The sequence below is a fragment of the Hippopotamus amphibius genome, chromosome 4 (assembly GCF_030028045.1).
Source record: "Hippopotamus amphibius kiboko isolate mHipAmp2 chromosome 4, mHipAmp2.hap2, whole genome shotgun sequence".
Lineage (NCBI taxonomy): Eukaryota > Metazoa > Chordata > Mammalia > Artiodactyla > Hippopotamidae > Hippopotamus > Hippopotamus amphibius.
In genome coordinates this window covers 33539209-33564801 of record NC_080189.1, presented here as the reverse complement: position 1 = coordinate 33564801, position 25593 = coordinate 33539209, and the positions used below count along the sequence as shown (strand labels likewise).

General features: G+C 35.5%; 1 protein-coding gene across 3 annotated transcripts in view; it reads left to right on the top strand.

The window, feature by feature from the left end:
* The window catches only part of CFTR (CF transmembrane conductance regulator), a 172430-nt gene that overhangs the window by 71588 nt on the left and 75249 nt on the right, over positions 1-25593 (top strand). For all 3 annotated transcript variants that reach the window (XM_057732381.1, XM_057732382.1, XM_057732383.1), the window contains exons 11-12: positions 1509-1700; positions 24777-24871. In XM_057732381.1, the coding sequence (XP_057588364.1) occupies positions 1509-1700; positions 24777-24871 (287 nt within the window). The remainder of the gene's footprint in view (positions 1-1508; positions 1701-24776; positions 24872-25593) is intronic.

Here is a 25593-nt window from a genome sequence, read left to right as displayed (position 1 = left end):
TTTTTGTTTGTTTTAATTTAGGCATCCTTCAATGTTTAAATATTTTATGGTCTTATTTTTGTACTTACTCTTTGACCTATTTGGAATTTATCATGCATATGGTGTGACATATGGCTACAGTTTTTTTGTTTGACCTCCAGTTGGCTGTTCAGTTATCCAACACCATATGCTGAATAGTCTATTTTTCTCCACTGATTTTAGGTGCTATCTTTATCAAATACTAATTCTTTTATGCATTTGGATCTATTTTTGTAATTTGAATTCTGGTCCATTGGTTTCTATATTTAGGTACCAGTAATTCACTTTTTAAAGTTATCGGGCCCTTATAATTTAATATACTGTATCATATCATTAAGTTATTGAGTAAAATACAATATCATTTAGCAATTTTATTGAGTAGCTACTTTGTGCCAGGTACTGTTCTAGGCCCTGAGGATATAGTAGTGAACAAAACCCACAACGTACTCTCTTCCTCATCCCAAGAAGTTCACATTCTTGTGGGAGATATATATATGTGTGTGTGTATATATATATCTGTATGTCATATATTAGTAAATGCTAGGAAGATAAAACAGAAGGGAAGATTTGTGATAGAGGTGCAATTTTAAGCAGTGGAGATAGGGAAGGCCTCATTGAAAAGACTTGAAGCAAAGACTTGAAGGAGGTGAGAGATTAGGTCATGTGGCTATCCGGGGAAGAGTCTTCCAGGTAAGGGGTGGAGCAAACGCATGAAATGGGACTGTGAGTGTCTAGTTCACAGAACAGCAACGAGGTCCGTGGGGTTGGCACAGAGTGAGCCGTGGAGAGTAGAGCTGTCAGAGAAGTAATCGGGGCCAGACCATTACTTGAGACCTTGTAAAAGGGCCCTGAGGGACTTACAAAGGGCCTTGTGAGGCGTTAGGCTTTTTTTCTGAGGACTCTAGAAGCCTTTGGAGGGTTTTCAGCAGAAAAGTAACATGATCTGACTTACATTTTGACAGGGCCACTTTGAGGATAGGTTGTGGGAAGACAAGGGCAGAGCAAGGAGATAAGTTAAAAAGCTATTATATTCTGGCAAGAGATGATTAGCGTAATCCAGGTAGTAGTGGAAAAAGCAGTCAGATTCTGGACATCTTTCCAAGAAAGGTACAACAGAATTAGACAGATTGAACAAGGCATATGAGAAAATAAATGAGCGCTCAGTAAATATCAGCTCTTACTAATCTTTCCCTGACCTCTTCCAAACCCATCCCAACAATCTGAATTAGGCGCCCCATCTCTGTGAGCCACTATTGCAGCATTTATCACACTCTGTTGTAATGGTCTATTTTATTCCCCTTTGTATCTTTTGTGCATAGCAGCATACCTAAAACAGGAAGTGCTTAACATTTTTTGAATTTAATAGATTAATATAGAATCTTTAAAAATTAGAATAGGTACTTCTGCTTAGGATCACAGTTGGAGGCACGTGCATCCTGAGAGTGATTTGATCAAATGATTTAACTTAATAACAATGGTTTTATTTCCAGACTTCACTTCTAATGATGATTATGGGAGAATTGGAGCCATCAGAGGGTAAAATTAAGCACAGTGGAAGAATTTCATTCTGCTCTCAGTTTTCCTGGATCATGCCCGGCACCATTAAAGATAACATCATCTTTGGTGTTTCCTATGATGAGTATAGATATAGGAGTGTCATCAAAGCATGCCAACTAGAAGAGGTAAGTTATTATGTGAAAAATTTCTAATTATGCATATGAAACCTTCAAACTACCTAAATTATATATTTAACTTCTTTACCAGTCTACATATATTAATCACATTTCCACTATGGGTAAACTACTGTGACTAAATTAATTAATAAAATATATCACCCCTGTTTTAAGAAGCTTGCAGAAACATAAAGAAGGTACAATTTATTTTTTAAAAGGTGGGCTGGTTTGCTTACAATAAAAACTCTATGAAATGGTAAGAATTTTGTTCACTTATTAGTGAGACGGTTGTCCTCAATGGGCATTTGTATGGCATGCATTTTTTAAAAGGTACTTCAAAATTATGTAAGAGGATTTTAATTACTTTAATAACACCATAGCCTAATGAAACAAACATTGACCTGCTGGTAGGGAATCAGAGATTAAATTGTGATTGTATCTCATCCTTTGGCCTTGAACATGTAACCATATAACCTGTAGTGACTAATTCTCTGAAACAGAGGCAAAATTATGATGAATCACTTCATAAAAACAATATTGAGGAATGAGCTAATCATCTGGAAATATAGAAAGTATTCCAAGTGAAGCCAGTAATGGATGTTGTACTAGTCAATATATAAATTATATGATAAAGGGTTCAATAATTATTGATGTTAATGGTAGGGAATATATCATTATGAGGCTTATCAGCAGGGAAAATATCACATTATGAGGTTTATCAGCAGTATTGCCTGAATAGTGATCTTGATTCAAAATCATTATCCTTAATAGATGGCATTTGACTAGTAGATTCCTTTAAATCAACTTTTGTGAAAAAAATTGCAATGGGAATAAAATGAAGCTTAAAATACAGTGCATGAAAAATATCAATAGAAAAAAGGCTAATTGTGGATTACATAGAAACTGCAATCCTTATAAAAGAGGGCTGCATCCTTGAACAAATGGCTCTTTGTGTATGTACTGACTCATTCAACAGTAGTTTTTAAAAGCTGAAAGCATAATAAAAATAAAAGCTATCCTGAAAAATATTGGACTTACCTTGAAGAAAATATTCTTCATTCCTCAAAAGCTTTTCTTCCAGGAATAGTGTTTCACAACTTGGAGGTTGGAACACTCATTAAATTTGTTATGAAAAATCTGCGTGTTTCTAGAGAACACAGATATTTGTCTAGAAGGGGTCTAGGCTGTAGGACTGGTAGTGAGAGTCCTACAAGATAAATCATGGGCTCTGTTTATTAGTGGAAAGGTGTTGGAAAGTTTCTGGTAGGCTTTATTTTTTGCTTTGAATATATCTTTTTCCATAGAAATAGTTTTGTAAATGGTGTCTTGATTCCCCCAAGTAAACCTATAAAAGTATATTTAACCCAAATATGGAATAGCTATATTAGTAGTAGTAAATTCAGAGGTATAGATACCTAATTCATAAAATGAGCATTTACTATCTTCTGAACACTGTGCTAGGTCCTGAGAATGCCAAGTTGAATAAGAGGTGGTCTGTTTTCTAGGGTGCATAGTAAAGCAACCTGTATTTTAATAAATGATTGCATGGTATGTGAATTACATCTTGATAAAATTGTTAAAATCATGAAGGAAAAGGATAAGAGTAAAAACGTATTATTTCTATTTTTCTATTTTCTATTCCATGGCCAGCCTTAAAATTATTTTTTAAGTGTGTAATTCATTGGGTTTTATTTTTAGTATATTCTCAAGGTTGTACAGCCATCACATTTGCAACTCCTCTGAAAGATACCTCAGTTAGCAATTTACATTCTCTCATACCTAACTCCTCCACCCAGCCCTAAGCAACCTTTTGTCTTTAAAGTATTCCTATTCTAGATATTTCACATAAATAGAATCATACAATATGTGGTTTTCTGTGCCTAAATAAACTTTTTTTTTTAATTTATATTTTGGCTGTATTGGGTCTTCATTGCTGCGTGTGGGCTTTCTCTAGTTGTGGCGAGTGGGGCCTACTCTTGTTGTGGTGCTTGGGCTTCTCATTGCAGTGGCTTCTCTTGTTGCAGAGCATAGGCTCTAGGTGCGTGGGCTTCAGTAGTTGTGGCGTGCGGGCTCAGTAGTTCTGGCTTATGGGCTCTAGCGTGCAGGCTCAGTAGTTGTGGCACATGGGCTTAGTTGCTCCGTGGCATGTTGGGATCATCTAGAACCACGGATCAAACCCGTATCCCCTGCATTGGCAGGCAGATTCTTAACCACTGTGTCACCAGGGAAGTCCCTAAATAAACTTTTAAACTAGAAGAAAGCAGGGAGTCTTAATTTTGAAAACATTTATTGAGACTTGCTGTATTTTATGAAAATAGGAATAGAACAAGATATATAGTTTGGAATTTCATCGGCCAGTAGGAAAAAAATATCAATAAAGAATGTAGGGCTTCCTAGGTGGCGCAGTAGTAAAGAATCTGCCTGCCAATGCAGGGTACATGGGTTTGAGCTCTGCTCTGGGAAGATTCCACATGCCACAGAGCAACTAACCCCGTGAGGCACAACTATTGAGTCTGTGCTTTAGAGCCCGTGAGCCACAGCTGTTGAGCCCACGTGCCACAACTATTGAAGCCCACGCGCCTAGGGCTGGTGCTCCACAGCAAGAGAAGCCACTACAATGAGGAGCCCGCGCACCACGAAGAGTAGGCCCCGCTTGCAGCAAGTAGAGAAAGCCCGTGTACAGCAACGAAGACCCAAAGCAGCCAATAAATAAATAAATAAGGAATGTAATTGTTGCTCTAATAGAAAAAAAAGAGGTGTTTCTATAGGAGTAAAAGGAGGAAGCTGAGTCTGCTAATGTAAGGAATAATCTCCAGAGGAGGCACAAGGCTGATGTCCTCTGATGGAATTATTCCCTATGGAATTCTAATGGTGACAAGAGTGAAACTTAACGGCGTTGGAAGAATTTCTTAATTAAGAACATTAGAGCTGCCAATAAAGTAGAGAGAAGGTTAGATTGATGTGAAGAAGTGAAGATTGATGAGCAATGTTCACTGGAATGTTGAGAACATTAAATTATATAAATAGAAGGTGCCTAACACAGCATCTGGTACAAATTAGCCGTTCAGTAAACAGTAGCTCACTTCTATTTCCTTTTGAGGTGGAGAATACTGCTAGAGAGCATGGCATAAGATAAATGTGTCTAGAGCCAGTTCTTATTAGTGAGTGAGTACTATGGAAACAAGGTGGGGTTTGGCATAACTGAAGAGAACCATGAAGCCAAAGAATCATGAAAAATCATCAGTATGAATTTTGATGTTGGCAAAAGCAGTTTTATGAGAAAATTATATAAGTGGTCATCTATAGTTGGTCTACATGACCCAGTCAACAAAAGTTGGAGTGTTCTGTGGAAGAAAACAGTTAGCATTCAGTCCTGAAGGTTGGCGTGTAGGCACATTGGTTCCATGCTCCAGAGATGGCCACAGGGTTAGGAGGTGATTCTAGTTTCTCTTTCCCTTTCAGACCTTTTACAACATGACTTCTGTGATTACCAGACACTGTTCACTGTGGTGGAGGCAGGGTGGGTAGAAAATGAATATGTTATCCCTTCACTCAAAGAACTTATAGGCTGGTTGAAGGAAAACATATGCAAAGAGATCATTTCAATATAATGTAGCAAGTGTTGAGATAGAAGTACTCTCAGGCACTACAGAAGCCCAGTTGAGGGCTTTCAGCCTGCCTGGACAGTTCAGGGAGGCTTTCTCTAAAAACAGACACCTTGAAGGATAAGTAAAAATGGAAAAGATATTCTGGACAGAGGAAACTGTATGAGCAGAAAAACCAGACATGAAACTACTTGGTTAGTGCAGGGAACCACAAGCATCTTGATAGAACAAGAGTGTAACTGGGGGACAGTGAGCAGGAAGCAATGAAGCCGGAGGGCCATGTCTTGGGAGCCTTGAATAACAGCCTCAGGAATTTGATTTTGGAGAGCTTTAATCAGGGGAGTGATGTAATCAGCTTTGCAATTTAGAATTATCTCTTTGGCTGTGATATGTGAAGCAGAATTAAGGTGGACGTGATTCGAACCTTTGTGGGTTAGCAGAAAGAACGCAGATTTTGAAATCTAACACGGATGGGTTACTGAAGAAAGTTACTTAACCTTACTGTATACTGAGTTTTATCCTCTGCAATATAAGGATAATATTACCTATTTTGTGGATTCTTCTGGCACATAAAAAGTACTTAATAAATAAGACAGTGATTAGTAGTAATAGTAGTACTACTACTACTATTTGCTGTTCTGACGAGGAGGAAGACTAATAAGAAGCTATTTCAGTAATCCAGATAATGTCAGTAATGGACAAGAAGAGACAAAAGTAGCAGAGGAATTATGAGAAGGTAAGGAATCTCTTATTCGTGTACTATTTGCATCCTTAGGAAAGGACATCACAAAAAATGAGCCTTTGGGAAAGAGTGAATATGTTTTTCCTCAAGAAATTAGAAGTGAAGAGTAATTGGTTTAGGATTAAGGATTCCTTGTATAACAGGAACTGGAAAGAGGGGCAGGTAGAAATGCAGTGGGTTTGGAAAGGAGGGATGTGGAGGGCAGTTACTTAGAACTGAGATGTCTGATCAAGAAGAGGGATCACAGGTCCTGTTAACAAAGTAACAGTGGAGGACACCACTAGATGGGTTTTAATAATGATGATGACCACCTTTTTTTTTTTTTTTATTGTACAATTCACTCTTTCTCCTCTTTGCCTCAAATAAAACACTTAGCTTTTTATTTTTAACAGTCCCCGAGTCCCTGCTCCTTTCTGTCCTGCTGACTTCTGCAACAGATTGAGGTCTTGCTAGTCATCTTATGATAGGTAAAAACATCCAGCATCTCCTAAATTCCTATACTATAAATTGGCAAATGTGGTGAGTACAATGAATACATTAGAATATGATTTTCTCTTAGGTTTACTGAATGTTTCCTGGATGTTGTTACTTATCCAGCTACATGGTAAATTTCTTGAGAACAGTGATTCTAAAAATTTTATTTTGGGATACTCCACCAAGCATATTGATAGGGAGAAGGACAAATTCTTATTGGATGACTGCTTCAGAAATGTTTTGAAGTAGGCATGTCAGTTGCAAGGATTTTGCTCAGAAAATGTTCTTTTCTGAGACTCACCAGTCTCAGAGTTTGAGGAGACAATTATCCAACAGCAAGTTATTGCTGGGAGTGACAAAAATAATTAAAAGTGCTAGACTATCCTGACAGTCAAAATCAAAAATTTCCCCTATTTTCAGTGACTGCAGAGTTTCCAGTTTTTGTTGTTATTAAACAACTGTTCACATCTTTGAAAAAGGCCAGTGAGAACCTTCCAAAATGAAGGTTTTATTTTTTTTAAGCAAGGATGAGTTTTGCGCACAGGAACACAAAATACCTACAGAATCCTTGAGGGTTAACAGCTGGTGTCAGCCAAAGGCTCCCTCAGTGTGTTTTCTCTGTGGCCCCATCACCAAATCCAAACATTCATGATTCAGTAGGTTTTCATTTGGCTGCCAAAGCTGATCTGTTTCTTAATGTACTATATCTAGACTTGGAACTGTACTTGAGGCAGGATATTTTCTTCTTCATCTTCGTGTTTTTGTTCAGCTTTAATATCTACAAAGCACTTGCGCGTGTAATGATGCTTGGTGTCATAGGAGTAGGCAGGTAGGTGCAAATTTGCTTGGATAGGAAAAAACACGCACAGCATAGTTCACATAGTTTTCTGATTTCAGTTTGTGGTTGAAAACTCAGTCACTGGGATTGCGTGAAGACTTTATCACAGGGAAGGGCATGGAGACAGTACTATGCTGATAGAATGAATTGTAACGAGTGGACATGACTGAGCAAGTCCTGTAGGGTTCTTTACCTTTTTATAGTAGAATGGATTTCTAGACAAATTAATAGTTATTTTTTAAAAAACACCATTTTGTATTCTTGTGCCCATTAACTTATCCTCTCAGTTTTTTCTTTCTATGTTCTCAAACTACCCTTAGAATCCTCCTAAGTGATGGTGACTTTTGTAACCAGCACTGAGGATTTTGCTAGCTCAAAAGAGGAATTAATATAATTGGGCTCCCCGTTAACTTACTTATCCCTTAAGAAGATTACGGTGATATTTTGTTATTGAAAGAGCGACAGATTTCACTGTTCTCTTGCCTTTTAAAAATTTCCAGAATACCACTCCTTTGTAGTTCTCCAATTCCTTATCCTACCACAATGCCCCACAGCTGACAGCAACAGATTCTAGGTAGGCTAGTGTTTGGGTACCAAGTAATTGGACTGTCTTTATTTGTTGACTCACTCTCTTGTAAAAGTACCTGGTTTGGAGCAGTAATTGGCTTTTATAATAGTGCGTGGTAGGAGGTTGGGGTGGGGGTTGTGAGAAGAAGTCAGAGGCTTAGGGTATGTAATTGGTTTCCACAAAGTTGTTGCAATCCTTTTGTTACCACAAAATGGTCTTCATTAGGTAAATATTTGTCATGACAGCCATTACATACACATTGTAATAAAAATATTTACTGTGTAAGTTGAAGAAGTTAAAATCTGTGTTTTCTGTTCTACTAGACAGTTTTCATATTTAGTCACTAGAAGAAAAAAAAATTGGGAGGGAAGTTGGCAAGAAATTACTAAGAGAAAAAAAACTTGGGAGGGTGATTGGCAAAAATACGAAAAACTTGGGAGGCAAGTAAGCAAAGAAATGAGTTAACAACTGTTCTGGAAAATAAATTCCATCATGCAGATACCACAAGACTAATTAAATTTGAATTTGGCCCCTGGATCTTCAGATATGGCCAGAACTAACCTGCATTGAACAGAGGCTTAACCTTTGGGTAGTCAGTCCACCATTGTAGGAGAATTCAGGAATGTTCATTTGGGACATCTGTAAATAAAAAGGTGGCATACGAATTCTAACATTTGTACTCGATAGTAGCCAAGATGTAGTAGACATCTAAAACAGATATTTGGAACACACTGAACTATGTTCCCTAAACCAGAATAAACCGCACTAAGTGACTGTACCTTGAACCACCTGTCATTTTCTACTGATAGGTAATTAAGTTGGAAAGCACTGCCACTTATTTATTGTAATATGAAGCAAGTACATTTATTTTTACTATGGAACCAAACATGAACATCATATCATAGCGTTTCATGAACTAAACTGTTATTTCACTTCATTTAAACCGTGGAACTTAAAAATAAGTGCAAGCTAACATCCATTGGGAGGGTGTAAGTCAGCATTGCTGTGCTAAGCATTTTTGTGCACATTGGTCCACTGAATTCTCACTTTCTAGTTATTGGGGACAACTTTCCCTAGAGTTTGCAATCAAAATGAAAATGTGCTGAATTCTAAAATTGTGAACTAGGTTTGAGGAATTAAGATTACAGTTCTGGAACTACTTATTAGGGTAAATAAATGAGAGTTCTTGTATCTCTAAAACCTGAGTAAACCCTAAGACTGCCCTTCTTCCTAAGATGTAGGCAAATCAACAAAACAGTAGTAAAAAAATTTAATTATAACTGTCTGGGAGCATTATATACTTAAATAATGAAATTAAGATATTTAAGCCAGGCCTTCATATTAAAAAACAAAAAATCATTAAGTTTTCCAAAGGTCAAAGCCATGCCGTATCATTATACATAGGCCCGATGTTTCATCTCTTTTAGAGAACTGAGATTTTGGACCCCGCACTGTCAGAGTTTTCCATTTTGTAGTGATGGCTAATTAAACAAGATCAAGAGAAGATTTTACACTTATATTTTAGTAGAACTTTAGACTTTAATACAACTTGGTAATGTTCATAAATTCCTTTCGAGGAAGGGAAACTTGGGTTTTCTAAAAATTAAGTGTAAGTGTTCTCTAGACAAAAATAGCCCCTGAAATGGCGAGTGTATTACCATGAATATATTTCACAACCTAGTCTAGAAGGTTTAATTACCTTTGATTCAAATTTCATAAATTAAAAAAATTGATTTCAATAAGCATTTGTTGAGTTTCTGCTATGGACACAGTATATGTTAGGTACTCTGAATGCTGCCTGCAATTATAACAAGGGTCCTGTCTGTAATATATTTTCTTCCTGAAAAAAAATCTGTAAGTTTTTGGCTTACCAATTTTGGGGGGAGGAAAAATATATATACACACGCACACATCTATACGCATATGTGAATATACATATTCACTTATGTAGTAAATATTTGTAAGTGCAAACATTGAACTAGGGACTGCGTCAAACTCTGGGAATTACTGGTGAAAAGGCACAATCCCTGCCCTCAAGGGTCTTTCACTCTGGTGGAGATGAACAAGTAAAACGAGTGCAGTTTAAGTTCTATAATATTGGTTAATATAGGGTACTTATATGGTATAGAGAAGCAGCATTTAATCTGGTCTTAGAAGGTCAGGTGAGGTTTCCCTGGAGAAAGTGACATCTTAGGTAAGAGATGATGGATGAGTAGGATTCATTTGAAAGAACAGGGAGAACATTTCAGAAAGAGAACAGAATGTACAAGGCCCAGAGCCAACAGTGAACATTGTATCTTTGAGGAGGTATAGGCAATTCCCTGTGCCTGGGGTGTAGAATGAAAAGGGCTGGAGTCAAGCGAGAGCACTGTCCTTTGAGGGGAGCTCTCGTTAGTGTGGCGAGGCTGGGGCCTGGAGAGGAAGGGGTATATGGTGAGAGCTGAACTGGGAGAGAACAGTCAGATTGTGGTTTCTATCTCCCCACTTGCCAGTAATGAAACCAAATAACCAAAAGAGGCAGAGAGGCAGAGTCCTGCACATTTCACTTTCATGTTTCAAATACTGGGGGAAATCCAGTTCTCATGCAGCACTCTAGCTGCAGAGGAGTTGGTGAAACGTGGTGCTTAGTGGGAGCACAGGTAGGTACCCTGGGGAGGGGAGCAGGTAGGTCCATTGTATCCTCCATGGTTGCTTTTCTTCTCTGGGGGGAGTGCCATAATAAAAAAAAATATTTTAGGAAGATTTATCCACGAAGGCTGGAGGGGGATAATGGAGATGTGGTTAGACATTTATGAAATATCGTAATTCACATTTTAAAGTGTAAGAGGTGAAACTTTAAGAGACTTGTTGAGGATCACGTCTCATAATTGATGGGACCAGCAAAAGAATCCAAATCTTCTGACTTCTCTTTTTTGTGGTACTCAATTAGGGTTGTTGCCTGTTAGAAACTCTTAGAGTTTAATGAAATATGCATTGAACATTGCAGACTTTGAGTTAGAACTTCAGGCTGGTTAATCTCACTATGATTGTAACAGTATTATTAAACCATTGAGATTATAATAAGTCTGCCATTTGTGAAAGAGAAGGTTATGATACCAAAGACTTGTGAACTAATGGCATTGAAAATTTCATGACATAGTTGTGAAAAGTCTTTGCAGGATATTTATTTTCGTATAAAAGACATCAAGCTACCATACTGCTAAATTCCGTACTCCTGGATCTTGGGAAAACCACATATACTAACACACTTGAAATTTAAATGTCAGGCATTTCTTCCCATATATTCTCCCCAATTATCTTCTTTTCTTCTCACCTTAGGGCAGAATCTCTTCTTCATGCCTCATGACCTCAAATTTAATACATGGAGGTTCGAGCAGGTGGGCAGTCAGCTCAGGGGAGGAAGCCTGCTCAGGGCAAGTTGAGCAGCTGGTTTTCTAAAATCAGCTCTTGAGAGAATAAGGATCTTGGTAGTATCACTTCAGAGGTGATGGGTGAGGGAGTATTGAAGCTCATCTCTTGAGGAGCCCTAGTTACTAGGGACCTGGGAGACCTGGGAGGAACTCCAGAGCTGGGTCAACTGCAAGATAACATAGAAATGTGCCAATGAAGTTCTGAGAAAGGAGTGCTTTTCATGGATTGGATTTGTCCCAGTATCTTGGGCGGGTAGACCTAGAAGAGATAGTTAAGGAATGAGTAGGTTCTTAAATGCCAGTTCTTAGACCAACTGAATCAAAATCATCTAGAGAGCTTTTAAAAAGTAGATTGTTAAGGATCATTTCAGAGAATCTGAAATCTGGAGTCCACAAAACTGTAGTTAAATGAATCTAATGTAGAGCTAGAACACAATAAATAAGATTATTTGTCTCAAGTATCTTTTCTAACTTTACTTCCTTGGGAACACGTATCCCCAAAATACATTAAAGCACTGCATTTTACAGCTCTTCGAGATATTAATAGAATTACATACATATGGTTCTTACATAAAACCATATATGTATATATATATGAATATTAAACAATTTAATATTGATGACAGAAGACCATAATATCTATCATAATAGTGCTTTTCATACTTCTGTTGGGTCCAATAATGAATATATTGAAATTTGAGTTTTTCTACTGTGAATTGGTCAGTACCAAAGCCCAGTGAAAGAAGAGTTTTTATTTTTCAAGTTGATAGAAAGTTCTCACTTCTTATGCTTTCTAGCAAGGATTAATCTTTAGCCAATGTTTGTATGTATAGCTGTTTGTAATCAAGTTTGCCTTAGGCCAACAGACTATCTTTGCTAATGAACAGAACTCCAGTTTTTAATTTATGAATTCATTCATATATATTTCCTACTGTAGAAGTTAACCTCCCTCTGTTGATACATATCATACAGGGCTACATCCACAGTTACAACAGCTGTGTGCAAAAATGGTTAATTCATTCTTTCTCTTTGCAGTACTCTCTCGCTCACATTCTCTTCTTCCTCTCTTCTCCCTTCCCCTTTCCTCTGTTCTCCCAACACTTCTTTTTTCCTTCCTCCTTCTTGCCTAGTTTACTTGTACCTAAAGCACAATACAAGTGCTTAGTAATTATTAAACAATAGTAACAATGGCATTAGCTGTCTAATGATTCACTGTTAAAGATATGCCTTATTGAATGGCATTACTTCTAAAGTTCCTGTTTCCTCAACCCAGGCCTCTCACTGTCCTCCCTTACCACAAGCAGCTGTATTGTCCAGGTTGTTCTGAAGAGTGATAAGGCAGCCATAAAACAAGGTTTCTGTTATTTTCCTATCTACAAAGTCACAGGAAGCTCAAATGTACTCAGCAAATATTGCATAATTACACAGGACCATTAAATGTAACACTCCACCCCTCCTTTTTTTTTTTTAAATTCTCTCTCTCTCAGTATAATAATACCCTATACCATTTCTCTGTTATATATTCAAGCCACAGTTAATGAGCTTTTATTAACAGTTCCTCCTTAACAGCTTCTGGTTTGTCTGGCTCAGTTGCATAATATCAGGGGATGAAATTTAGGTGCATTTTAAAAGAGTAAAGTGGTACGCATTTGTGTGAAAATTGTGTGCGTAACATTGGATATATTATATACTTCTTAAATAATAAAGTCAGTTAATCTTTATTGTACATTTAGTATAATATTACTTTGACCCTTTCTAGTACTCTTTATCTAAGTATTTTCAAGTGCTTTACAATCTCAAACATACTTAATGTATTATGTGCACAGAAGCCTTTGAAGTTGACGTTTGCTTTCTGACCAGCATGTTGTAAAGAAAGTTAGCCCAAAGAACAGGTATCCATTCAAACAGGCATAAAAATCACAGGTTACAATGCAGATTCCTGCACTCTGCCCTAATTCTTCTAAGAATAGGTGCAGCATTTTTAAACACGCTCCCCAGCCAATTCTGAAATAATTGGTCTGGGGATCACGCTTTGAAAACCCATGATCCAGATATTTGATTCTATTTGTAGATAAACTGTGCTGAGAACATTATTAAGAACTGAAATGTTAGTGTACGGTGGTTACAGAGAAAGATTTTTCAGTGTCTCCTTTAACAATAAAAAATTGATCACAATTTTTAAAAGTATATATTTGGTTTACTTTAAGACTCAGATTTAAAGAAATCTCAGTTGTTAATTTTTATATAAGAAATCAAATGCCCAGTATCTTAATTCCAATAAATGATTTCCTCCAACAATTTTTATGGGTAACTCCAAGAGAACTCGAGAAGTTGTAGTGCAAGTAAAGAGAAGTCGAATTTGTCTGGGTGCAAAACTTCTCTGAGCAGCACATGCTCTAATGCTGCTTTTTAAATTCATGATAGCACCAAGGCTGAAAACCAACACCCTTAAGATAAATATAGCACCAGATTGGAGTGCCCTTAGTAATCAGCAAAGATAAATGTTTAACAGCATATACAAAACAAAGTGTTTCATGTTAAATCAAATAGAAGGTAAATACTAATAAAGAAATCTACAAGTGAACAATAAAGTAATCAGCACAAGTACTCCCATCAGCAGCAGGATATTGGTGTTTCTAATGCATTTGATCTTAAGATAATGGGCTTATTCACAATTCTCTTAAGTCTACCCCTCCTATTTTGTTTCACTTCAGTCTCAGCAGCTTTCTATTAATTATGGTCTTTGAGATACTTGTTTCATTTCTCTTCATAAATGGTTTCAGTCCAGAAAAGGAGGCCAAATGCATTGGCTCTGGACAGCAAATCTTTTTCAGATGCAGGAATCTCTTATTTTCATGCTTTTTCAAGGTAACCTGCATCACTAGCATCTATTCTAGATAGGAAAGATTTGTATGACAACATCCCTGTTTTCTTAACTATAGTGTTAGAGCCCTAGATGAATTTTAAGAACATTTCGCCAAATCCTTCTCACCATCATTGTTCCATAAACCCCAAGCTTCAGGCAGTCACTGTTACAAATGTGACGTGCACTTTTCCAATCCATTTAAATGAATTTACACCATATATATTTATCTATAAACAGTACTTAATAGTTTTGTGTGGCTTTAAAATTTACATAAATCGTATAGTTTGTACACATCATTCTTCAATTTGCTTTCTTTGCTTCAATTACCTTTTTGAGGTCTAGCTATGCTACTTAGACGTAGAAATTTATTTCATTCTTTTTAACTGCCGTATGGTGCTCATGTGTAACATTTTCCTCTGCTATTGAACTTTTAGACTTTTATAAGATTTTATTTAGTACTGCAATGAAACCTTTGAATATTTCTCTTTGCATATACGTAAGAGTCTCTCTGTGTAAATAGATTAATTGTGGTGTCCTAGGGTATACATACACATTTCAATACCAGTAGATACTGCCAAGTTGCACTTTAAAGTAGCTGTACCAATTTACACCACCAGTCATTTTGAGTGTTCCCGTTTCCTTCATCTTTGAAAACTCTTGTTATTGACAGAGACTTTAATTTTTGCCATTCTAGGTTGTAAAAAGTCATCTCTTTACTGTTCTAATTTGAAGTTCCCTGATTGCTTGTGAGATTATATTTGTCAGCCATTTGTCTACATGTCCTTTGCCAACTTTTTTGGTAAGATTATGGTAGCTATGAGATGTGCCTTATACATCACTGTTGTAGGGAATGTAATTGATTGAGGGCCCACTGCTATGTGTTAAAATCCTTCACTTTCAGAGTCTGTCTTGAGACCATCCCTTCCATAGGCTGCTTCCCATAAATGATTGAGTGTAGCAGGGATACTGAAGCAGATTTGTGTCTGAAAGACATGGGACTTATTTATTAACGTATTTTGGCTCAGAGACTCCCAGATGGCTCTGTCAAACCTTGCTTAGATTGCACAGTGTCTTTCCATCCAACCTTCTGTCCTTCTCTCCTTCACTCAGGGATCGGAACTGCATTGGGGTCTGACAGCTCTCCCAGCCTTCCTTGCCTCCTTTCCTATTTTCTTTTATGCAAGTATTCCCCATAATAAGATAATTTCATGTTTAATACTTTCTTGGTATCTGCAGCTTGGAGGGACTGGACTAAAACAGTTACATACATTGCATTACGATCCTTGAGGGATGGGAGGTAATGCAATGTATGTTTTGTTCTAGAATCTTTTGTTATAGAGAGTCTTTTGATTTTCATATAATAAATTATGTCTGTATTTTCCTTTATGATTTGTTCTTTATCTTTTCTTTAAGACATCCTTTCTCACACAAATCATAAAAATATATTCTTATGTATTGTCAATATTGTTAAAGTTTCATTTTTTTACATTTAGAACTGCAAACCATTGGAATTAATTTTTGTATTTGGTATGAGCTAGGGGTCTAACTTTATCTTCCAAATGGAGATCCATTTGTCACAAGATAATTTTTTGAGCAGTTTCTCCTTTTCCTATAAGTTGTCATTCTAAAGCACTTTTATGCTAGGTTCTGATCTATGTGTGGGTTTGTTTGTGGAATATTTTTTCTGTTTCATTCATCTATGTCACATTAGAATCTACTTTTAAAATGACAGTAGCTTTACCATTTACCCTTATGTATTATTTAGCGTTAATGAGTGTGCTCTGGTGACAAATCCCAGAATCTCAAGCTGACCAGAGAGATGAGTTGGGGGCAGACTTGGTAAGGTTGGGTGAGGAAGACACAAAGGTTCTCCTAGGCATGAAGCCATGTCTCCGCTCAAAATCCAGCTCTATCATTAAGCTGTCCTTGATAGATTACAGATGGTAAATTCCTGAAGGCAGGGGATTAATCTTAACTATCTCTAAGTTGCCTAAAATACTTTGCTCACTGTTTGGAAGATATGCCTATAATAATTTAAACCTGTCCTGGCTCCCAAAACATAGAGCAAATTATAACCCTGCCATTGACCTTGAGAAGCTCACAGTCTTTGAGGGTAAATATACGTAAACAGTTAGTAAGAAAAGAGATGAAAGCTCTCATAATATATAGGAACAGAAAAGGCATGATTAGTTGTCAGAGGAGTCATGGAAGACTTTATGGAGGATATTAAATTTTTATTGATCTTAAAGGAATTTGCCAGATAAAGAAGTAGAAGAAAGCCATTCTAGATAGGGGGACCAGCAGGTGCAAATAGTGAAAGATACAGTAAATTTGGAGAACAATAAAACTTCCGTGTGGCTAGGGGTCAAGATGTATTTGGAAGAGCGTTGGGAGGTGAGGCTGAAGAAGTGAGCTGGGAAAAGTTTTGTATGCCATCTTTTAAAGTTTGAATTTTATTCTGGAGTTCACAAGGATTCAATATATATATTTTTGTTTGTTTTATGGTGTTTTGTTTTAAGCAGGGATGTGACATGATCAGTTTGATTGAATCAACTTAAATTTTTTACAGTAATGTGGATCACAGGCTCTTTGGCCAAGCTATCCTCTATCAACTGAGCAAGAATTTGACTTTCCTCTGTTTGAGGGTCATGGGTTATGATGAGCATTCTCATGAATCAGTTCTCATTGTTATGTTAACAGGATTGAAGAGGATAAAGCTTTGGAAAGTGAGACAACTTGATTCTTAAGAACTCCATATCTTCTATATATGTTTTATTTATTTTTTTGATAAGAGAAGTCGTAACCTAGTTCATGAGGAAAATAATAATAATCATCCCCTTTTACTTATGCAGAATTCTCTTTCTTAGCACCATAATGGTGGATGATAGAGATCAAGTTGAATAAACACATGCATGTGTGTATGTATACTATACAGATACATGTGAATAATATATGTATATACACATATATGTACATATATACAGATGGATAAAAATGCAATCTATATGTATTTATATATGTATGTATATTCAAATGTATGTGTGTATACCCCAATCATTATAATGAGTATTTTGGATAGCAGTTGTGATAACCTCTGGTTAGATATACTATACTTATAAAAGAAAATATTTTATACACCATTAAAATATTATTGAGGAAAGTATTGCTAGAAGATGAAGTCCTATCTAACATTTAAAACATCTTCAGTTACCTAAAAAAAAAAATGCTTAAATTTCATATCAGTTTAGATCTTTTTCAAGTAATTTTTAAGGTCTCTCCTCTTAAGCTAAATTTAGCCCAAGCCCCAGTTTTTTAAGTTTGGCTAATGAATATCTATAAAAGTCCATTAAAATTTTAGGAAATAAATATAAGCCCTTCTAATATCACTCTTCTTCTGCTCAAACTTTTTCCTTTTCTTTGTTTTTTTAAAGTTGATAGTTGCTTAGCTTTTTTTAAAAATTTATTTATTTTTATTTATTTACTTATTGGCTACGTTGGGTCTTCATTGCTGCACACGGACTTTCTATAGTTGCAGTGAGCCAGGGCCACTCTTCATTGTGGTGCGCGGGCTTCTCATCATGGTGCCTTCTCTTGTTGTGGAGCACGGACTCTAGGTGTGCAGGCTTCACTAATTGCGGCACATGGGCTCAATCGTTGTGGCTCACGGGCCTAGTTGTTCCATGGCATGTGGGATTTTCCCGGAGCAGGCATCGAACCCGTGTCCCCTGTGTTGGCAGGTGGATTCTCAACCACTGCGCCACCTAGGAAGTCCCGCTTAGCTTCTTCTTAAGTCATAATTCAGAGTTTCTTATGAGAATGTCTGACTAAACATGTTAGCTATGCTTGGTAAAAGATACATTTGTTTAGATATGATTAAGCTAGTTAAGTTGAAAACACATACTTTGAGAGGCAAAATCTCCTGACTGACTATAAATTATTTAAAATCTAGGATACATTGAAAGAGTGAACACTTCATATAAAAATCTATAGAGCATGGCTGTACTCAGAGGGAAATTTATAGCTTTAAATGTCTTTATTATTAAGAAGCAAGTCTAAAAATAAACAAAATTTGTATTTTTCTTAAGAATTTAAAAAAAAGGAGCCAAATAATAAAAAGTAATGGAGTAAGTAAGGATAAAATTTTAATTTAATGAAGTAGGAAACCAGTAGATAAACAAAAGATATAGTAATTCCTCAAAGCCAGTTCTTTGAAAAGACCAAGAAAATAGTTAAATCTATCCTTATCTATAATAAGGAAAAGATTTAAAATATTAGGAATGACAAAGAAGCATAAACAAAAACATGGACAAGATTAAAACTATTATTAAAAATTACTGCAGTTCTGTTGAAAAAATGTTAAAACCTAGAGGAACTGGATGATTTACTAGCAAAATACAAATGATCAAAATTGAAGAAAGAAGTATAAAAAAACTTGAATAGACAGATTACCATTGTAAAGATGGTTCAATGTCTATTAATTAAAAAGGCACTATCACTGGGTATTTCTTAGCTAGATTGTATTTTACCTTTAATAACATAACTTCCAGTATTATTTAACCTATACTAAATCATAGGAAAAAATGAAAAACTCTTCATTTTCTAAAGCCAGAATAGTCTTTGTATCAAAATATGAAAAATTATATAAAAAAGAAAACTGTAATTAATCATACTTATGGATATAGATATTTAAATAAAATGCTATCAATTAAAATATGAATAAATAGAATTCAGCATGGTTTAGAAAATATGATCAAGCAAGACTCATGAGTAGGAATGCGAGGATTCTTCAATATAAACAATCTATAAATACGTTAGATCCACAAGGATAAAAACCATATAACAGAGTCAGTAGATGCTAGAAAACCATATAACAGATTCAGTAGGCATTTCTAATAAAAATTCAAAGTAAGAATAGTAGAAGATAACTTCTTTAAAGAGCTTCATAACTTTTTTAAACCAAACGTTCCAAAGTAAGCATTATTTTAAATGGTGACAGGTTAATGCCATTTGTCTTAAAATAAGAGCAATATTACATGTTCATGAAAAAATTTTTCACCTAAAAAAATCCCAAGAGATTCTAGCAAAAGCAAACAGAGAGTAAACTCTGCCAGAATTAATAAGGGAATATAAGATGGGTGAATAATAGATAAGTATACAAAAATAATTAGCTTTTCTTTACACTGGCAACAACAAACTAGAAATGGAAATAAAGAGCTATTCAATTCACAATAGTAGAAAACCATAAAATACTTCAGGATAAATTTAACAAGAAATTTACAGGACGTATATGAAGAAGATTGCAAAAGATCTAAGACAAGAACTGAATTAATGGAAAGTGTGATTTTTAACAAGATTTAGCATCCTAGGATGTGAATTGCATTCAGACTTATGTATATATTTAATAAAATTAAAAATACATCTGAATGAGATTGTTTTGGGAATTTTATTAAACTGAACTTAAATTTCATGTGGGATAAAATAGAAGAAGTAGTTGAGTACACGCTTTGTAGACAGACTGCCTTGGTTTGAATCCTGGCTCTGTTGTTTATTGGCTGTGTTATCTTTGGAATGATATTAACCTTTTCTAACTTTCAATTTTCTCATATTTATAGTGGGGATAGGGTTGTGATGAGTATTAAAAAAGTTAATACTTGTAAAGTGCTTAAAATGGTACCTGATACATAGTAAGCCACTCAATATACATTAGCTATTATTAGTATTATTATTTATATTATTATTGTTAATATTGTTATATAGAAGACTGAGCAAAAAGAGACAAAAATTTATGAAGAAGAATTGTGCTTTGTCAGGTATTAAATCATACTTAAAGCTATTAGAAAAGGTAAACACCAAAAACTTAGCAGAATATTAGCATAGGAATAGAAAATGGATCAGAGGAACCAAACAGCCCAGAAATAGATCTTTGGAAATATGAGACTATGATAGATGATATATAAATTGAGTGGGAACATCATTTATTTAATAAATTATGTCTAATATCCAACTAAAAGAAAATGAGACTAGATTCTTATCTCACACCATGTATAAAAATAAATCATACCTTGGATAAATTCTTTAATTTAAAAAGTAATAAACATTTTAAAGGAAAATTTAGGATACTATCTGTATAACCTGAAAGTGCAGTAGTATTTTTTAATCAATATAGTAATTCCAGGTAGATATACTGATTTCATGAAAAATTAAAATCTTGAATATGACAGATGGTACATACATAGTGAAAACAGAAACAGGAAAAATGTTTTAAAATATTAAAGAAAAAGTTGTTAATAACTATACCTTACAAAGAAAAATGAATTGATAAGAAAAAGATAAAAATCTGGTAAAAACAGGCATTTCACATAAGAGAAAACCCATGTTACTAATAAATGTTTAAAATTTCACCATTATTAAGGAAAGTGCAAATTAAAATGACAAGTTAGCAAAAATCAAAGTTTGGTGATACCCATTGTTGGTGATGATGTGAGGAAAAGGGTACTCTCAAATCTTGCTGGTGGAACTATAACTTTTAAAAGTTGTTTTGTAAAGGATTCTGGCAGCAGTATCTTTTAAGAAGAAGAAAGACACATACCTATGACCATGCTATCTCATTTATGAGAATGTATCTTATAGAAATAAAATCACAGAAGCTCAGTTGTTCATGTACCATGGTTTTATCAGTAGACTTCTTCTTTTTTTTTTTTTTTTTTTTGGTAGCTGACACCAGGGAATATCACAGAGCATCTGATAGAGCTATGTATTTTGAAATACAGAATCTTACATTTCCAGTCCAGTCTAGTCCAGACTGCAAATAAATGTGGACAAATGAATTCAAGCTCAGAACTTCCTGAAAGCAGCTTGCATCAATCTACTTTCTTATTATAGAATTCTGATGTTGACTCCTCGAGAAGGTTACTGTGGTGTTGATTGCTAAAATATTTATTTGTCTAACTAGGTGTTCTTCATTCACAGTATCTTAGTCAATTAGCAGAAAGTGTGGGGATTTAAAAATAGTCTTATTTGTTTGTACTGCTAAAACATATTCTAGTGGAAATTTCAAATCAAATACTACAAAATCATCCTAAAAGCATGAAAAAGTTTCTCAGAAGGTAAAGAACTGGCATTCCCTGCCCCCTTGTTTCTTTTATAATGAGAAGATAATAAGATGAATAAAAATATAGCACTATTTAGCATGGATAAAGTGTTAAAATTAACCAACTATCTCCAGAGAGGTAGCATTTAGAAGGTATCTAGATCTTGTCTGGGAATATGGTGTCACCCTTAAGAATCCTGACTTTTAGTTTCAAAACATGTGAACATGAACATAGCAACCTCAACAAAAGTACATCCGGTAAAGACATACAAACTTAGGGCCTGTACACAGGGCTTCCAATTCTAAGTCCAGTTCTTTTCCCATGCATTATGCTTTGTATATTTCTTCAATCATATGCTAATAAAGGCTATATTTTCAGGCCTTGATAAGAATTTGCTTTTCCTTTAATAGGAGAATGGGACATAGTATTACATCAGGTAAGCATTCTACTCAAGGCCAAATGGAAATGAATGATGTATACAGATTATTGGTACATATCTCATTCTAAAATTGCAAATCACTGAAGTCTGAGTGTACATTGTGGACCAAGCTCTTTATATTAAATTGCTTCAAATTTTTGCAGCTGTTAAAGGAAGGTACTATTATGTCCATTTACAGGTGGAGAACTGAAGGCCAGAAGAAACTTGCCCAAAACTACTATCCAGTTGTTAGTGGAAACAGAGCTAGAAAATAGGTCATTGTGCTCTCTGGTCAATGTTGCCATTCATTTTCTCTATTTTGTTTTAAGCTTTATTTTAGAATTTAAAATATTCCACTTGGATTGACACATTTCATTTCATTTCATTGATTTATATTTATTGAATTGCTTTGTACATGCCATATTCTTAATTCTCATACTGAGCACCCTTTATAAAAGACAGACTATAATTGCACCCAGCTTATGGTTAGGGGAATTAAGTTACAAAGTTGTTAAGTAACTGAGATTTCACAATAAGCGGGCAGATCAGGGTTCAAATCCTGGGCCCCATTCCATCCAGTTCAGTATTCCAGCTTTGTTACTTATTGAACCATCACCACTAGCGTAGTTTGCATGACATCCCAACAGCTCTCTAAATGGGCACCGCAAACGTAATTCAGATTTCAGCTCACTAATGACTCGGGAGCAGGGCTGATTAGATTCAGTTCTTCATGGCATTTTCCCAGGGTCCACACAACCTGGAAATTCTCCCAAGTATGAGGGGAAATTTCGCACTGAGAAATCCCATTCTGTCTAAGCCAGGCCAAAGAAGATGACCAGGCATCATCCCAGGCAGGCCTGGGGCACCCCAGGGAGGAAGGCATGGCTTACTGACTGAGAGCACTGAACAGACTAGGCACGGGGCAGTGTACACCAGGGTTCCATACCCTCCAGATCTATAATCCCCTAAGTGTAACTGTGTTATAGTCATACCATCAAGATAACTACTGATATTTCTAAATATTTTTTAAAATTAGAAATTTTAACTAATTTAACATACTATATTGAATTCAAATTTGAAAAAATATCTCCAATAATTCCAGCAACCTCTAGCTTTTTAAGATTGTGTTAGAAAATGTGCCTCCTTTTCAAAAGCTTGCACTCTATTCATATAAGATAAATTATTCCTTCTTTTTTTCCTCTAAAAGATTTTAATTTTTTAAAAGGGGAAGTGGGGAAGGAGAATATGGTTCAGGAGAGAGGAAATACACGAGCCATTTTCCTAATTGCTGTAAATCGAGTACAGAGGTTGTGCGGCATAGAACAGCTCGCTAAAGGCTTAAAGGCTGAGGTGCTCCTGGACATGCTCCCTTAGCAAGACTGAGATTTAAGACCTCGGGTGTGGAATTTAACTGTAGTCCTTGTTATTTGGGTGGAATCCTAGTTACATGGCTTGGTCCATGGGTTGAACAAAAAAATTTAGTCCAGTAGAAAGAAATGAAGCACTCATTTCACGTGTCTCGTAACTATGTAAGGTCCTTCTCATCACAGTGCTATATGGGTCTCAGTGACCTCTCTGTGTTATATTTCTCCAGTGCCTGTGTGTCCAGCTCCACTGGGTCCTTCTGTATCTCGTCCAATATATCAGCATTTTTAAATGGTATTTTTGATCATTTTTGGCCCCTTAGGTCAGGAGTATTGACAGCAGCCGTTCCTTGGGGGCAGTGGCTGGCATGGTTTTAGCTTACAGGAGCTGCCTGCTAGCTCTCAATATGAATGATCACTTACTAATTTACCAACTTTGTGAGTTTACAGTTTTGTGTTTGAAGTCCTATTTGACTTTAATATGGTGGATAACGGAAACAAATGCACAACAAAAGTAACCATTTTGACAATTTAAATATAGGTAATGTTTGTGTCAGATCAAGGACAGCTGATGTACTGCTTCTAGATTGTGAAAGAAAAAAGGAATAGAATAGAAGAGTATTTTTAATAGAGGGAGAGAGAAGATCGTAACAAAAGAAAAGATATACGGGGATGAGAAGAGGAAAGGCAAAGAACTTGTTTTGAACTAAAGAGAATACTATCCATCTAACTCTCCTCATTCGCAAGTCTCAGGGCAAACCTCATCTAGTCCAGAAAGCCTTCTAGGATTTTCTATCTACTTTACAATATTTCTATATCCTGAACAATTAATTTGCCAATCAAGTGTGTATTATTTTATTATCTTAAAATAGTTAATTGATTCTTTGGGATTTCCTTTAGCTTTCTCCAGGATTATGGTTTATCTTCCAAGTTAGACTTACAATGACTGCAGTTTGAGGACTATTTCTTTTATTTTTTTTATTTTTTTAAATTTTATTTTATTTTATTTTTTACTTTTTAATTTTTTAAATTTTTATTTTTATTTTTTTACTATTTCTTATAAATTCTAATCTTTTACAATATCTAGCATGGTTGTTGCCACAGAGTTCACTCACTGGAGAAGGATGACAGGACACATGTGGCAGGGAGGTGACAGGAGAGACAGAGTAGATGTGGAGAGGACATAAGAGTGAGGTGGGAGGATGGATGAGGAAGGCTGTGTTATTTGGGTGGGTAGGTGAGAGAAATGTGGTCACCCACTGAACATGCTTAGACACTGCAGGGAGCTGTAAATGGTATTCTTTTAGTTTCTCTTGTTAGGTTTATTTATCTTTGGAGATTTCCTTTTAAATTGGAAGGAAGGCACTTGAGCATGTTAATAGGACTTGGGTTTGTAAAATTGTCAATGGATGATATACACACATCTTTATGTAGTCATAAATATGCAAATGCTTTACTTTTCAATATTTTCCAATTCTTATTTAATTGTTGTAAATAATATTTGAAAAATTAAAGAAAATCTTCTTTATAAAATTTCAGCAATGTTTTGAGCAATTAATATGCATTTAACATAAGTGAGATGTGGTGTCCACAATTTCTGCCATGGTTAAAAAAGAAGTCTGATATATGATTACATTTGAAGGAAAATGTACCTTTCAAATTCAGATCCAACATAATGACAATCCCTCTCTGTCTGTTTTTGATAATAGGACATCTCCAAATTTGCAGAGAAAGACAACATAGTTCTTGGAGATGGTGGAATCACACTAAGTGGAGGTCAGCGAGCAAGAATTTGTTTAGCAAGGTGAATATCTGACTATTGGTCCAGCGAGCATTTGTTGTAAATATCATGCAAGTAAAAAAATTATAGATGGTTTGCTATTTCTTTATATTCTGTTTCTGAAATTGAAAAATGTCCAGGATCTTATAGCTAGCAGGTTAAGAATAACCCTTAAGAACCGTAGATGCTATGGTATTCATATCTGATAAAGCTGATGGCTTTTAAAAAATGCATACCCTTATGTTGGTATGTGTATGTTTGTGTTATGATTTACTACAAATGGAAAACCCTGGCATTCTGCCTAGCACAGGAAAGAGATGTAAATTTTTATTTAGTCCTTCATACGGTTCCTTGCTCACCCCACCCCAAAATGTACACACCTGCTCTAGGCTTCTGTTTATGCTTCTTGGTTTAGATAAACATAAATTTTAAAAATTTTCAACATAACTAATCTCATAACAGAAATGGCAGGGCAAATGATGTCACTCAGCTTAAAGTCTGTAATCTTTAAAGAAAAATAAATAGGACAAGTACATCTAATGTTGTGGGGGGTAGGGTGGTCTCTTGGTAGAGACATTCTTGGTCTAAGCATTTTGAGATGTCAAAGAGAAGTGTATATATATAGCTAATTTGTGTCAAGAAAAAAACTTTGTGGTTAAGCTGGAACTTTCAGTTTAAAAAATTATTGGTGATGTGGGATGGCAAATGTTCCTTGAGTTTTATTTGAACAAAATTCTTCTTACTGT